The following is a 14,566-nucleotide window of genomic DNA, read 5'->3' as shown; positions in this document are numbered from 1 at the left end:
TTCAGTGTTAGTGATTCTATTTGCATAGTAGCTACCGATTTAGCAACGTAGCCTAATTCTAGATGTTGTTGTAATTGGCTATTGGTCATAAGTGATCTTTGTTGCCTGTCTTCTGTTGATTCCTTTGGTTTATCTTCTCAGTTTTGTTTGAATTACTTGGAATCGTATTCAATTATTCCTAGAATCGCAATGTTAAGATCTAATATTAAAATGCCTCACTCAATGGGTGAAGGAAACATTTTAACCATGACTACCTATTATTTTTCTTTGGTTGTGTGCAGCTATTGAAGACTAGAAAATAAAGATCAATGTGGTTTTAGATTTAGGTTTTTTATTATGTAATCTTCTTTTATTCTTTAGTTGTTTGTAACAATGTATTGTTCATGATATCAATGCAATGTAATTTACTTCTTTAAGCTTATATTCCTTTTCTTCATTTGTATTTGAGTTGAATTTGAACTCAAATTTGACTATGTTCAAATTTGACTGTATTGAAATTTGACTGCAATGTTCAAATTCATTTTTGGATTCAAATATTTTGTTTGTAATTCTATTTTCCATATTTTCGTGTTTCTACAAATATCAACAAAGCTTATTCAAAAAATAAGGCACATTCAACATGACAACTACCTAGATCATAAGGAATTCATAGTAAAATTCCAATCATATTGTGTTTTAAAGAAAAGCAAAAAAAAAATCCCCCACAATTTCTGATAAATGCACAACATTTTAAATCTACCCTTCCGTGTAATTTAAACCTGGTGTGTTACATCATCTCCCCCTTATTAACAACTTCATCCACAAGTTATTGTACTCTGCACCTAAATAGTTGAGGATGATCTCTATCTTATTCTTTCTCCCAAATAGCTTCTCTGTCGGGATGATGTTTCCCTAAATCTTACAGTACGTAATTTCTTTGTTTCTTCACCTCTTCCAATTCTCTGCTAATATCTTTCATGGTTTCTCTTTGTAGGTCAAGTCTGATTGCAATTTTAGCTCTACATGCGGCAATGGTTCTTCTGGTGGTTTGAGACATTTCCCTAGTTGAGATATGAAATATATTAAGAACCTTGCATATCACTTCTGGTAGTTCCAGATCATAAGCTACTGCTCCATTTTATTTCAGAATAGGAAATGATCCAATGTATCTGAGACTTAATTTTTCTTTGATTACAAATCTTTTCACTTATTTTATCTGACTTACTCTTAAGTATACCATATCTACGACTTGTGGTCGTCATGTTCTCCCTTTCATATCAGCATAACTCTTTTATCAACTATGTGATATTTTCAATCTATCTCGGATGAAGCTCGGCCGTCAATCTTCATCCAGCGACAATAATAGGCAACTTACTTATTTGCATCTCACTCATGCCTTCCTCGATGTTTGGTCTTACATCGAATGATCTTTGAACCTCATGTTTGTAACTTTATCTCTTCCAATAAATGCCCCACGCTTTTACTGGTCTAACATTTGGTTTACTCATGCTTTTCCTAAAATGTAATTAAGTTATAACGTCAGGTCCCAAGCTATAGCCCTTTGTCTCACTCCCCTATATAAAGGGGAGGAGCGGCCCCTCACCCCTACAGTTCTGACTTCTTCCTCCCCCCCCCCCCCCCCACACACACACACCCTCACATGGGTTCTCCCCCTCACGCCGAAAGGTTGCTCCTCCACCACAGTGATCCGATAGTTCTCCTCTCTGTACGGTAGAGCCATGTCCGATTGCTGACCAGGACCAGTGAATACTGGCTGAGGGATCGTAGTTTCGATCCTCGAGCGAGAAGCCCGCGGATGGGAGGGATAAACCTAACTGCGGAGATCTACATCAACGTGTCTTCGCCAGATCCGCTCTCCGTTGTGTTTGCTGGTAAGGATCTAGATCTAGATCTAATATATACGCATCTTCATAGTTTGATCTTGGGCTTTCTCGTAGGACGATTTTTTTGTACCATGATCCCCCAACAAGTTCCTCCGCCGCTCGTGTAGTTTGCATGTGCGCCACCGTCAAGGGGGGGGGGGGGGGGGGCGTTGTTGGCATCACCGCAGGAGTGAGAGAACATGAGGGAGATTGAGCGAGCGTGATGGAAATTGATGAAACCTCAGTTTCCTTCCATTTCGGCAGCGCTAGTAACGGCCGTTACACGGCATCGTCCCACGTTTATCGACTTGTGGGCCCGCCCTAATAGCGGTAATTCACGCGCATCGTTAGCGTTTTTCGCCGTGTTAGAAAAAAATGAAGTGTTGGTGTTTAACTAATTTCACTCAGTTATGGTAGTTTTATGCTATTTACTACTATAAAGGGGAGGAACGGCCCCTCACCCCCCCCCCCCCTTCACATGGTTTCTCCCCCTCTCGCCGAATGGTTGCTCCTCCACCACAGTGATCTGATAGTTCTCCTCTCTGGATGGTAGAGCCATGTCCGATTGCTGACCATGACTAGTGAATACCGACAGAGGGATCGTGGTTTTGATCCTCGAGCGAGAAGCCCACGGCTGGGAGGGACAAGCCTAACTATGGGGATCTACATCACCGTGTATTCGCCAGATCCGCTCTCCGATGTGTTTGTCGGTAAGGATCTAGATCTAATCTATACGCATCTTCATAGTCCGATCTTGGGCTTTCTCGTAGGATGAATATTTTTTTTTGTACTATGATCCCCAACAAGTTCCTCCACTGCTCATAGAGTTTGCATCGGCGCCACCGTCAAGGGGTCGCCGTTGGCATCACCGCAGGAGTGAGAGAACATGAGGGAGATTGAGTGAGCGTGATGGAAATTGATGAAACATCAGTTTCCTTCCATTTCGACAGCGCTAGTAACGGTTGTTACACGGCGTCGTCCCACGTTTATTGACTTGTGGGCCCGCCCTAATAGCGGTAATTCACGCACATCCTTAGTGTTTTTTTGCCGTGGTAGAAAAAAATGAAGTGTTGGTGAAAGTAATTTCACTCAATTATGGTAGTTTTATGCTATTTAGTACTATGTGTCATGGATAACAAGTTTAGGGCTTCACGCAAAGAAAAAATAAAGAAAGAAAAATAAAAGAAAGAAATGGTGGACAGAATGAGTAACTTGCGCAAGAGGTAGGTTACCACGTCATGACAGCGAGAGGAACAGGAGATTTTGCTTGGTAGTAAAACAACTGGAGACACGACAGGCAGTGGCGCCTCCCAATCAAAGACAAATGTTTTTGGCAATAATGACTGGCGAGGGGGCCACCTGATATGTATGTGCATGCACAAGATATCGGAGAAAGATAAGTGGTTGTCCCTACAAGCCATGCCAATGTTTGTTTGAATGGATGGGTGCTTGCTGGAAAGTTCATGGTGGAAAAGCAACACAGGTAACTCGGCAAATCCGGCACGCGATATTAATCACATGTCACCAACCGGATCGGTGCATCTGGACAAAAAGCTTGCCCTGGGCTCGCTCGTACTACGACCCACCCCACTCCCCCACTCAGGACAGCAGAAGATGTCAACACCATGCTTGCGCCAAGGAAAGAAAGCGATGTCCCCTGCTCAAAATGTTCACATACTTTTCAACCTGCACTGCACGTCCAGTGGTGATTAGGCCAGACACGTGTGATCACCAAGAGATTTAATGGAGCAATTCCATGTGATCCATTCAGCATACTATGCTAGGTAGAAGAAGATAGCACACAAATAATGGTTGGAGTGGAGTGGCGTGCTGGACTGCGCACCAGGAGCTGCAATTTTAGGATGAGGGAGCATTTCAGTGCCGAGTCATCACACAAACCATAGAGAATTGCTTTCTTAAAATTATCATCACTTGATCCACTTCTTCTACAAGGCTAATTACAACACACACCCCAAAAGGTAGGTCATGGTCATGCTATGCTAATAATAATCATGGATATCATCATCACTTGGGAGATTCTTTTCCCCCCTCTCTGCCCCAGTCGTCTCTAAAACAAGCCAAGCAGAGTATTGACAAAACACAAATGGGAAGAAGAGAGGGGAACACCAGAGCTGAGCATTACAAAAGTCCCCTTTCGTCCTGCTGCACTGCATTCTTCTAATTAAATCTTCCTTCAGTCAAGAGAACAGCAAAAAGAACAAAGCTAAAGAGAGCAGCAGTTGGAGGGGGATGGGAGAGGAAGAAAATTCAGAGAAACCAGCTTTTGACATATCCTTGCATAAAACTGCTAAAAAGAGATTCTATGCACCCTCCAGCTTTCCACCTTTGAGAGGATAACCTACTACTACTACACAGAAGTATCACTCCCATCAGCCATTCCTGATTACTCGATTGCAAGCGCTCCCTGCTTGGATGAAATGGGGGCGCATCAGCCATCTTCAACTACGGGACCAGCCAGCGCCTTGCATCTTCCGATTGCTTCTTTCTTCCGCGAAGCAGCCTTCCACGCCTTCTCCAAAATTAGCAATTAGCTCAGATTAGCACTCCCATCTTCAGGAATCTGGAGCATTTTACTTGCCTGACAACATAATGGTTTTATGTTAGGCCAAAGAACTGAGCTATATATGGTACATGGAACAAACAAACTCTTCTGCATCTATAGGAGAAACAAAGAAAGATATACTAGGTCCCTTACCAGCAGCAGGCTTCTGATCACTTGTAGGCTTCACGGGCATCGGCATTGCTCCTCCAAATGTCAGTTGCGCTGCTGACATCTGAGAGTGAGGCGACCCGCTCGCCGATTGGCCTGCTATTGTAAGGTGTTGCATAAAACCACCACCCGCTGGATGAAGACCCTTCATGTTGTTGCTGGCAGCTGCCGCTGCAAGAGCCTTCCCTGCATCAGCTGGAATAGGAGCTGTGGACATCGAGCTGAGAGAGAGCATGGAACCAGATGTCTGCTGATGGGGAGCCTGCTGCTGCTGCGTCTTGTCAGCTGGACGCTTTTGGTACAGGCCAGCAGCAGCTCCCGCGTTCATATGCTGAGGACCTTGTGCTGGTGCGTACGCGCTGGAGATGAAGAAGTGACCTTGTGTTGGGAACGGCTGCTGTTTCATTTGTGACTGCTGCTGCTGCTTACCGCCAGAGTTTGGTTGCTGGCCAAGGATCGATGGCATTGGCATACTGCTGTAGTGATTCGCCGCACTTGACTTGGATGATGCCGAACCAGAGTTCTTACTTGACTGCTGTTGAGGTGATGACAACTGCATAGCCGACTGCCCACCCTTTGCACTCCCAGAAGCAGGTGGGCTACCACCAGTGCTTTTGGACACTGAATTAGATGGCGAACCAGAAGGAACAGGAGCATTTGAAGATCGAGACATATCCCCTGCCCCTCCAGTAGAAAGATTAGCAAGGGAAGGCCCCATTTTCGACGAACCCATACTTTGTGATTGGTGATTCGGGGAAGAGAGAGCCTGTAGAGATTTTGCTTGTTGCTGGTGGAGACCACTGTTCTTCAGCATAATCAAATTAGAGGGTGGAGATGCAGCAGGGACAGATGCAGCTGATGGTGGAGCCGACACTCTCATCGACGATGCTTTCATCTGGGGCGATTGACCAGGAACTCCCCCTTGAGCAGCACTAGATTGATACATTAAGTTCTGAAAATTGGCCGCACTCAGGCGGTCTGAGTATCCACTTGCATTAGCTGATGGTGCAGCAGACCTGGGGCGCGAGTTCAGATGGTGATTTTGCAACATTTGCTGTTGTTGTTGATGTTGTTGCTGCTGTTTCTGAAGCTGAAGCAAATTATGCTGGTGCTGCTGCTGTTGTTGCTGCTGATGTTGCTGGAGCTGCTGCTGCTGCTGTTGTTGTTGCTGCTGCTGCTGTAGCTGCTGGAGTTGCTGCTGCTGCTGGTGATGGTGATGTTGTTGCTGCAGCTGCAGATGCATTTGCTGCTGCTGCTGTTGGTGTTGCTGCTGGGCAATGGTTGGTGTAGATGGGGCTGCAGCTGACGCAGCTGCTGCACTAGAAGCACTTTTGCTGCCTGAACCAAAGGCATTTGTAGATTCTGCACCAATAAGGCTCAAAGTGCGGGATGAGCTCTCATTAGTGCTGCTACCAAGGAAAGGGTGCATAAAAGACTTGTTCTCTGGCTTGGAGAAGGACAGAGAATGCTGCTGCTGATCACCCGGATACTTTGCAGATGCTGATTTCCTTCTCTCATGATCACCAGCACTTGGTGTTGAAGATGAATCTACTGCCACAGATTTGGCTTCTGTAGCAGTTTGATGCTGGACCTTGTGCTGACCAGCTTGAACAGATTGGGCTGCAGCAAAATTAAGCTGTGGGTAACCATGGCGGCTTGCTTCTTGATGGCTCTGGAAAAGCGCATGGTTCTGTGCCAACGAAGAGAAGTCGAGACCAGTCGGGGCGGAACCAGGAGCACCAAAGGGCATCACAAAAGGCTGAGATGAAGCAAGATCAATCCTCACCCCCTGGCCTCGACTAGTTGGTGGCTGCTGGTGGTGATCATTCGACTTCTTCTCGCTTTGATTACCAGCAGCTGGCATCAATGCAAAATTCGGAAGATGAACTGGAACAGCAAAATTATGATCATACCCGCTCTTCTGATGGTGTGATGACTTGTCATCACTAGATTGACCATCCTGCGCAGTCTTGTCAGTATCTTGTCGGTGGGCGAGGCCATGCAATAGAACAGGACGCTGGTTGCCACTCGAATAGCTCTGGGAACTGTTGGCAGCGGCAGCAGCGTTAGCATTCGGTGCATATCCCTGCTGCCCTTGTGATTGTTGTGGCTGATGCTTCTGAGACGAAGTGGACGAGCTTGGCATAGGGTTTTTCTGATGATTTTGTTGCTGGGCAACTTGCTGCTGTGATGGGTGCAACATGTGGGGAGAGTAGACATGCCCATTGAAGAATGGTACACCTGGGCCTGGTGGTGCCATGCCTCGATATGATGGAGGTCCTCCAGGATGAGCAGCAACCTGGAACGGGTGGTAGCCATTCTGTAATATAGCCAAGAACTGGGCATCAGCCCCCGGCGGCAAGTTGGCAAAGCTCAAGTTCATGGTCGGGGCACCAGGGTGCGCTGCCGAAGGGTGCGCAGTGGCGGACATTGGCATCGCACTGCTGGCTCCAGAAGATTTTGTATCACCCATTCGACTGGCTGCAGTTGCAGCTGCCACTGCTGCAGCATGTTGTTGGTTGAATGGGAAGATGAATGCTGGCCCTTGCTGTAAAAAACAGAAGGATGTGTAAGGGGAAAATACAAAAATGATCATAAGAAATACAAGTAATAGACAGCTGAAGTATACACGTACCATCATGTTTGGCATGGGGGAGGACTGCTGCGCTTCATGAGCTGGAGGTTGCTTCCTTTGGTTTGATTCAGCTGCGGCGGAACTGCTGGATGCCACTTTATCCTTAGAGACGCTCGCCTGGAAAGGAGAAGCAGCGATCGATGGAGCCTTAGTTTCTTGCAGTGGGGCGCGGACAGGGTAGCTCCCCTGCATTGGGTTCACGAGAAGGGAGGCAGCCTCAGCAGGCGGCACGACGCCCATGTTGAATGGTCCTCTCGGACCAAAGAATGGTGCGGATCTCGTTGCGGCAGCGGCGGCAGCCGCTGTCGGGGGCCAGAATGAGTTCATCTTCTGGAGGCGCTGGTTGTATTGGATCTGCTGTGCAATGTAACAATGTGTAGCGCAGCGCTTCGGTCGTACCGGCGGCGGAGGAACCAATGCAGCATGCTGCAATGTAGAGAAGACCACCATAAGACTTGGGAAAGAAATTCACTCCAATGTACAGAACAGAAGCATTGCTGAAGTGAGAAAACAAACCTGTAATCCAGCAGAGGTACCCGGCTTGATGTCCATAGGATGATGAAGCCCTGGAGCTGATAGTCCTGGAACTGGACCAAGGTAACTGACGACAAAAAGAGACAGCAAGCAAGCTTTAGACCACAAATCCTTCAGGGAGCAAGAATGAGCACAAGTAACAAAATTCAACAGCAATGAGAACTCACCCAAAAGGTGGGAAACCCCCCATCCAGCCTCCAACAGCCATTGGCATAGGTGGTGAAACAGCAGGTAGAGCTGCCAACGAGGAAAATGTCAAATTAACAACCTTCCACAAAACCAGTCAAAAAAATGGGAAAGAAACCCAGCGAAATTCTTACGTGATTTCTCATTCTTGATCTCAGTCTTTGAGGACTTGTGCTGCTGCTGCTGCTGCAATGGCGGCTGGCGTCGTTCTGACGGCGATTTTTCATCACCTAGGCTGGGCTTCTCCAAATCGAGCTGCAGAGTGAGCTTCTTTGGAGCAGGCTCATCTGCAGGAATCCTCTGCACCTTCTCGTCCTCCAGATTGATCTCCAGGCCCCTCCGAGTCCTCTCAATATCTTTCTTCTCAGAATTTCCTCGGCTAGCCTGAAATCAAACCGGAAAAATGAACAAAGAAAAGATCTGTCAGAGACTCAAACCATCCAATGCTCCAGCTGACGAGGAAAAAATTGGTGAAAAACTGAAGCAGGCACCCACCACGTCCATCTCAGAATCCAATCCCTTCTTATCCGCGTCAGGGTCGGAGGAGCCATCCCTATCAGGAGATAGCTTCCCAGGAGGGGGAGCCTAGAAGAAGAAGCAGTGAGGGAGAGAGAAAAAGTGAGAAAAAAAGAGCTAAAAAGAAAACAAAAAAGGCAATCAACAGTTGCGGCAAAAATTGTCGTTATCAATCTTTGCCCAACAAATTCCGGGAGACCAATTCAACCACACACACACACACACACACAGAGGAGAAAGCATATACCCACCATGAGATCGATGCAAAACTTTTCTCGCCGAGCGCCATCGGATGCCAGCTCACTGCAAAAAAATAATAATTCACAAGAAATCGTGAATATACTAACCCAGATCGGCACAATCCAAAGGCAATAATGCTTATCACAACACCAACAATAATATATAAATAAACAAATCCAAATGGCCCACCTCTTTGTCGCGGTGGTGGCTTCCCCATTTCGGGCCTCGGAGCCGACCGGCGCAGCTTCGCCGTCCGGCTTGCCTGGTGGCGCCGGCGGCTCAGCGCGGCTCTCGGGCCTCTGATCCCGTCGATCTGATTCGCTGATCCGGAGCTCTGGATCTCTTCCTCTGTGCTCCTCCCCCCTCTTCTCCGCCGCCTCCCGGGAAGCCTCCTGCTGCGCACCAGCAGCTGTGGTGGTGCTGGCGCCGCTTTCAGCCACTGCCGACACCGACGCCTTCGCATCTGATCTCGTCGCCGGTGGCACTTCCGGCCTCGACGACGGCTCGCTCAAGTCAGCCTTCGCAGGGCTCGCCGGACGGGTCTCGTTGTCGTACTTGACCAGCCGCGGCCGCTTCCTCTTCGGCGCTGGCAGAAGGCAGTCAAGAGTTCATTAGACCCACAAACCCAAAATTAGCAACAAAAGGTCATGAGAAGATAAAATTGCCGAGCTGCCCACCTGTCGTGGGCACGGAGGACGAATCCGCCGGCCGCACGCCGAAAGTCGACGAGGGAGCCGGCGAGGAGTTCCCGGACTTGATCTCCGGCGCGTCCCTCGGCTCGTGCTTGTGGTGGTTGGCGCTCTCCTGCTTGGGAGGGCAGGGGAACTGCCGGGTGAGGCCGAACAGCACCTCGGCGACCTCGATCTCCTCCTGGATGAACGACGGCGACTTGGAAATCTTCGGCGGCTGAGGCTGTGGCGGGGCTGCCGGCGGAGCTGGGGCCTGGGACGGCGGCCGCTGCTTCGGTACAGGCCCCGAACCGCCGCTGCTCCCACCGCCGCCAAGTGGTTTCTGTGAGGGACAGAGAGGGAGAGAAATCAGTATGGGGGGGAGAAGGGGATGGGGATTCAGGAGGGGAGATGGGTTGTGTCGGGCTCAGAAACGCACCATCTTTTTCTTGACTGGGGCGGTGGTCGACGCGGATGCCGGCGAGATCGGGCGTGAGGAAGGGCGCTGGATCTGCGAGCCGTCTCCTCCGCCGCCGCTTCCGCCGCCGGGGGCAGTCCACTCGTGCGACGACCTCTTGGTAGAAGCTGCAGCGAAAGAACACAGCGGGGGGATTAGGGAGAAGCGGGGAGGAGGAAGAGGAAACGGATGAAATTTCCTTGCTTTGGTGCGCGTACCTGAGCGGGCCTTCCTGGGTACCGGCACGCCGATCATCTCGTCGGCCGCCTTCCAGACTATGGGGCTCTTGGGATTGGCGCCGCCCTTGCGCTGCATCTGCTGCTGGCCGTGGTTGTGGTGGTGGTTGTTGTGGTAACCGCCGCCGCCGCCGCTGCTGCTGCTGCTGTGGTGGTGGCCGGCGCCGGGCTGCGGCGGGGACGGCGGGGGCGCCGTGCTGGGCGAGCGGCGCTGCAGCGGCTGGTAACGAGGTGCGGACGCGGCGGCGAGGTCCTCGTCGGCGTCGTCGTCGTCGTCGCCGAGGCTGTCGTCGGAGGTGTCGTCGCCGTCGTCGCGGCCGTTGCCGTTGAGCATGAGCCGGTCGCCGCGCCTCCGCTCGGACCGAGGCGAGTCCCTCGGCCCGCCGGCAACGCCAGCGCCGCCTCCGCCGCCGTTGCTCCGCAGCCGCCGGCGCGGCTGGGGCGGCCCGCCGGCCATGGACACGCCGGCTCTCCTGGCTTCCCGGATCCGCTCCATGTCAGATCTGAGACATGCGGGTCCGATCTCCCGCTCGCCGCAGTCCGGCAGGCTCACGCCGCCGCCGCCACGCAGATCCAAGCACCAACCGCCGGAACAAATCGGCGGAGGCAGATGGCAGAGGAGAGATGGAGAGATGGAGAGAGCGAGCTCGCTCTCCTTCTCAACCGCGGACGGAGGCCGCCTCTCTTCTCCACAAGTATCTTCTTCTTCTTCTGTCTATGCTACTCCTAGTGCTCCACCTCTCCTTCTCTTCTCTTCTCTTCTCCTCTGGGCGGCTTCTGGCTATGGTATGGTCTGGCCTCCTCCCACCCGTCCCGGCTGGCTTTCTAGGCGGCCTCGCCTCATCCTCTTTTTGTCGCTGCCCACTCCCGCATCCGACGGCCAGGATCCGCCCGACCGGGGATCCCGCATCCGACGGCCACGCACACGCGGCGCCACCGTGGCGCCCACCGCCGCCCTCGGATCGCCTCACGTGGGACCTACCACCGCAATAAAATCTCCTCCACGCTTCCTTACGCAACAAGCACGAGCGCCCCTCACCGCCACGTGCCTGTCGCGAGCCCGCCCGAAACCCAAGCGCCCACCGGCAGTAGGAGGTGGCTGCGTCATGGCCAGACCGCCAGAGGTCCCATTACTTATTATATTTAATTTCCTTTTGTTTTCAATACTACCCCGCGATATTTTATATCTGCATTTTAATACGCATGGTTTGTCCGCTTTACCCGGGCCCCACGCGCGGGTCCACGTGGATGGGCCTGATCGGGACAGTATTGGAGGAGGGGTTTAACCGGGATGACGTGGCGTCTGCGCGCACCGGTCGCTGCGGGTGGGTTAAAAGCGGAGGGAAAGTCTCCAGCCAGGCAGTGGGGGTGGGGACCAGCCTACCAGTGCGGGCCCAGCCGGGCATCTCCCCGTCCCGTCCGCTTTTCTTTTTTCTTAACGTTCTGCTCGTGGGCGCCGACGTGGCGGGCGTCGTGACGTCACCGTCGACCCCACTGGCCACCAACCTTCACCGCACTACGAGCCCTACGCCCAATATAAATTCCCCCCACCCTTTTTTTGACACTAAATTAATAATGCCTCTGGTCTAATGAGCGAGGGAGGGGATCGGGGAGATGGCAATGCTTACTGTACGGATTACCATATAATTATCGTTGCTTTGATTAGATTAATACGCGGATGGCGCTGTTACTTTTTCCCTTTGGGAAGGCACACACACGCTTGACTGGAGCAATTTAAAATGGACAGATTTAATTTGGCTATGCGGTAGTATTTGGAATCCACACGCAAGCGGGTTTTGCAGGGGTAGCGTACCGGAGTACTACTGGACATTGGCTTTAAATTGAAACCCGTACGTTTATGTTCTATGAAATCACGTGTAATGTTCTTTATTACTTTCTTTTGCCAAACTCTCCTACAGTACTCCATACATCTACAAAATGGTTTACAGTGTGATAATAAATTTTCACGTGCTGCAAAACAAAGAATGTACATTTTGTTCACTGATTTCATAAAATGTACATTTTGCACGCATCTCAGTGTAGGATTGACAGAGCATCTTTAGATGTTCAGCATTATGTGTTTTATATCTTTCTATATTGTGTGTGCAATAAAGAACTTTGTTCATGTTCTTTTTGAGTACGAGGGGCCACGACCCACTTTGGTCGTATATAAGTTTCATCATGTCTAGTAGGATAGGTTCAAGAGAGGAGAAGGGGATTAGCATAGGTTTGATGGTTATTTGCCATGTATTTGCAACATTGATTGTCTTACATGGACATAGTGAGTCGAGGTGTTGAAAGAATGGCCACGTAGGCACGCAGCTTCAATTCCACGCAACACTCATGTGTTAGATCCATGTGACGGACTATCATATCAGAACTCTCTCCCCACCCCCTCCCAAATGTATATTCTTTTATGATTTCTACAACTTTGTAGTTTCATCTATGTTGATCAAATATATCATCAAACCGAGATTAAAAAAAATTCATGAGCACAGAGTTGAATAAAACATCAGAGTTACATGTTATATATGGCACTATCGTCAACATTCTTGCCACCTTGCATTCGATGAGCCTCATTAGCATCTTGGTTGACTAATACTGTAAAATCCTATGTATCACCTCATCCAGCTTCGACGAGCAATTTCATGCATGTATATTTGTGAAGATGGAATTTTTCAAATACAATTGGAAAATTTCACAAACTAGAGAAATAAAGTCGAGTCTTAATTCTTTCCGCATGTATATTTTTCATCAATGGTGACAAGTCCACTTATCTGAGGACTTAGTGTAATTCACGGTCCCATTCTTATGGGAAAATCAAATTCAAACATTGCACAGGATTCAAAATAATATATATTTTCCATGAATCAATGTGCATCCATTTCTCTTTCCAATTGGGCATATAGCATATTCCTGCATCGACAAATTCCTGGGGATAAAATGCTAGTTAGGGGAGTAGATACTGGCGGCTAAATAACCAACCTTCCTTGTTTACGAGATAGGGAGGGCGGAAGATATAGTTTTTGGGAGTGGAACGGGGATGTATTCATGATTATCGTGTGAAACAACATCGTGGAGAGTAGGGTAAACAACGAAACAACAGATAAATTCATGAACCAGTGAGTAAAATAAAATAAACCTAAAAGTTTTAAACTTTTCTATGAAAATACGCCTAAGAGACTCAAGAGACTCCAAGCATGTGTTGCCAACTAGATAGAACATATGTAGGGTTTTGAGCATTACTTGCATTAGGTTTAAAAATTAAGCAAAGTGTTAGTATTTTTTCAAATTATGAGGTGATTCAACCTACTTTGGTCATATAGAAATCCTAGTTGGTAGGATGGGGTTGAGAGAGGATAGGAGGGTTAGCATTGATTTGATGGCTGCAATTGCCATGTACTTGCAACTTTGATTTTTTTACCCGGGTGGAGAGAGTCAAGTTGGTATGAGACAAATTTGCATAGTAGTTTATTGGGAATGCTCTTCAAATCAACACAATATTGATTACTTTAGTTTTTTACTGTTCTGAATCCAATCATATCAGAAGTCGCATCTCTTGTTTGCTTTAGGATGATAGAATGTAAGGGATGAGTAGCTTACAATAGTTCATAATCTCATTAAATATTTATCAAATGAACCACCAAAGATGTTTTAAAATATGCAAACATAAGTTGAATAAAATATAAAACATGTATAGTATGTATCAGTGCTTTCATGGCGCCACCACACTCATAGTTAATGTGTGTTGCTTATTGTGTATCATCATTTGTCGAGCTATTGTACCATGGTCATGTTTAAGAAATATTCTGAAGTTATGGATTTGACCTTCTACTCCTTGGACAAGCTAGGCCATGCCCATTTGTGAAGATGGGAAACTTTATAGACATTAATGGAAACCATATAACCTAGAGCTATGAAGGTGAGAGCTAATTGTCTCATGTCATTTGTGTATTATGCTCAATGTTTGAGTTTCGTACTATATTTGTTCTCTTTCTTAGATGTAACTTTTGTGCACCTGGCAATTCATCCTACTAGTTTTATTGTCAAACAAAAACATTGGATTCAAAAATTGCACAAGAGATTTTTGTTAGCATCATCTCATTGTATTTCTTCTTAGGCCTTCTCAATTCTTTGCTTTGTGCATGTTATCTTGGAGAAAATGTTGGCGTGGCGACGTGGTTAATGACTAAAGATTTTTTTGTTTTATCTTAGCTAACATATGGCTCACTTACATGTAATCATAGGTAAAAAAATGCTAGCTCGATAAAATTTAGGCATGAACCCAAAATCATCAAATGCAACATTATTTTGATGTATTTCCAAGCAATTATAGAAGAAGGCACATCTCTTGTATGCTTTTGGATGATAAAAAACAAGGAATGGGTAGCTTACAACAACTCATAACCTCATTAAATATTCATCAAATGAACCACCACATATGTTTTAAAATATGTGAACATAAGTTGACTAAAACATCAAACCTATGTAATATGACTCG

The 14,566-nt window shown here is 48.0% G+C and overlaps 1 protein-coding gene across 1 annotated transcript; it reads right to left on the bottom strand.

Moving 5' to 3' along the window:
* Window positions 1-3,995: 3,995 nt before the first annotated feature.
* Window positions 3,996-10,859, bottom strand: LOC127332987 (uncharacterized). Its single transcript, XM_051359301.2, has 12 exons — window positions 10,048-10,859; window positions 9,812-9,957; window positions 9,382-9,715; window positions 8,894-9,290; window positions 8,716-8,767; window positions 8,444-8,533; window positions 8,083-8,332; window positions 7,930-7,999; window positions 7,745-7,829; window positions 7,229-7,654; window positions 4,579-7,141; window positions 3,996-4,461 (listed from the first exon to the last, which is right to left on the bottom strand). The coding sequence occupies exons 1-12, from the start codon at window positions 10,559-10,561 to the stop codon at window positions 4,454-4,456; spliced, it is 4,935 nt and encodes a 1,644-aa protein (XP_051215261.1). The 5' UTR covers window positions 10,562-10,859; the 3' UTR covers window positions 3,996-4,453.
* Between the last annotated feature and the right edge of the window lie 3,707 nt (window positions 10,860-14,566).

This window comes from Lolium perenne, chromosome 2 (assembly GCF_019359855.2).
Source record: "Lolium perenne isolate Kyuss_39 chromosome 2, Kyuss_2.0, whole genome shotgun sequence".
NCBI classification, from domain to species: Eukaryota; Viridiplantae; Streptophyta; class Magnoliopsida; order Poales; family Poaceae; genus Lolium; species Lolium perenne.
Note: the sequence above shows the minus strand (reverse complement) of the source record. Positions and strands in the feature narration are given on the sequence as shown.

Coding starts and splice junctions, on each gene's coding strand:
- LOC127332987 (XM_051359301.2), bottom strand. CDS start 10,561: ATGGAGCGGATCCGGGAAGCCAGGAGAGCCGGCGTGTCCATGGCCGGC. Junction 9,716..9,811: donor CCCCAGTCAAGAAAAAGATG/GTGCGTTTCTGA, acceptor TGTCCCTCACAG/AAACCACTTGGCGGCGGTGG. Junction 9,291..9,381: donor GTCCTCCGTGCCCACGACAG/GTGGGCAGCTCG, acceptor GCCTTCTGCCAG/CGCCGAAGAGGAAGCGGCCG.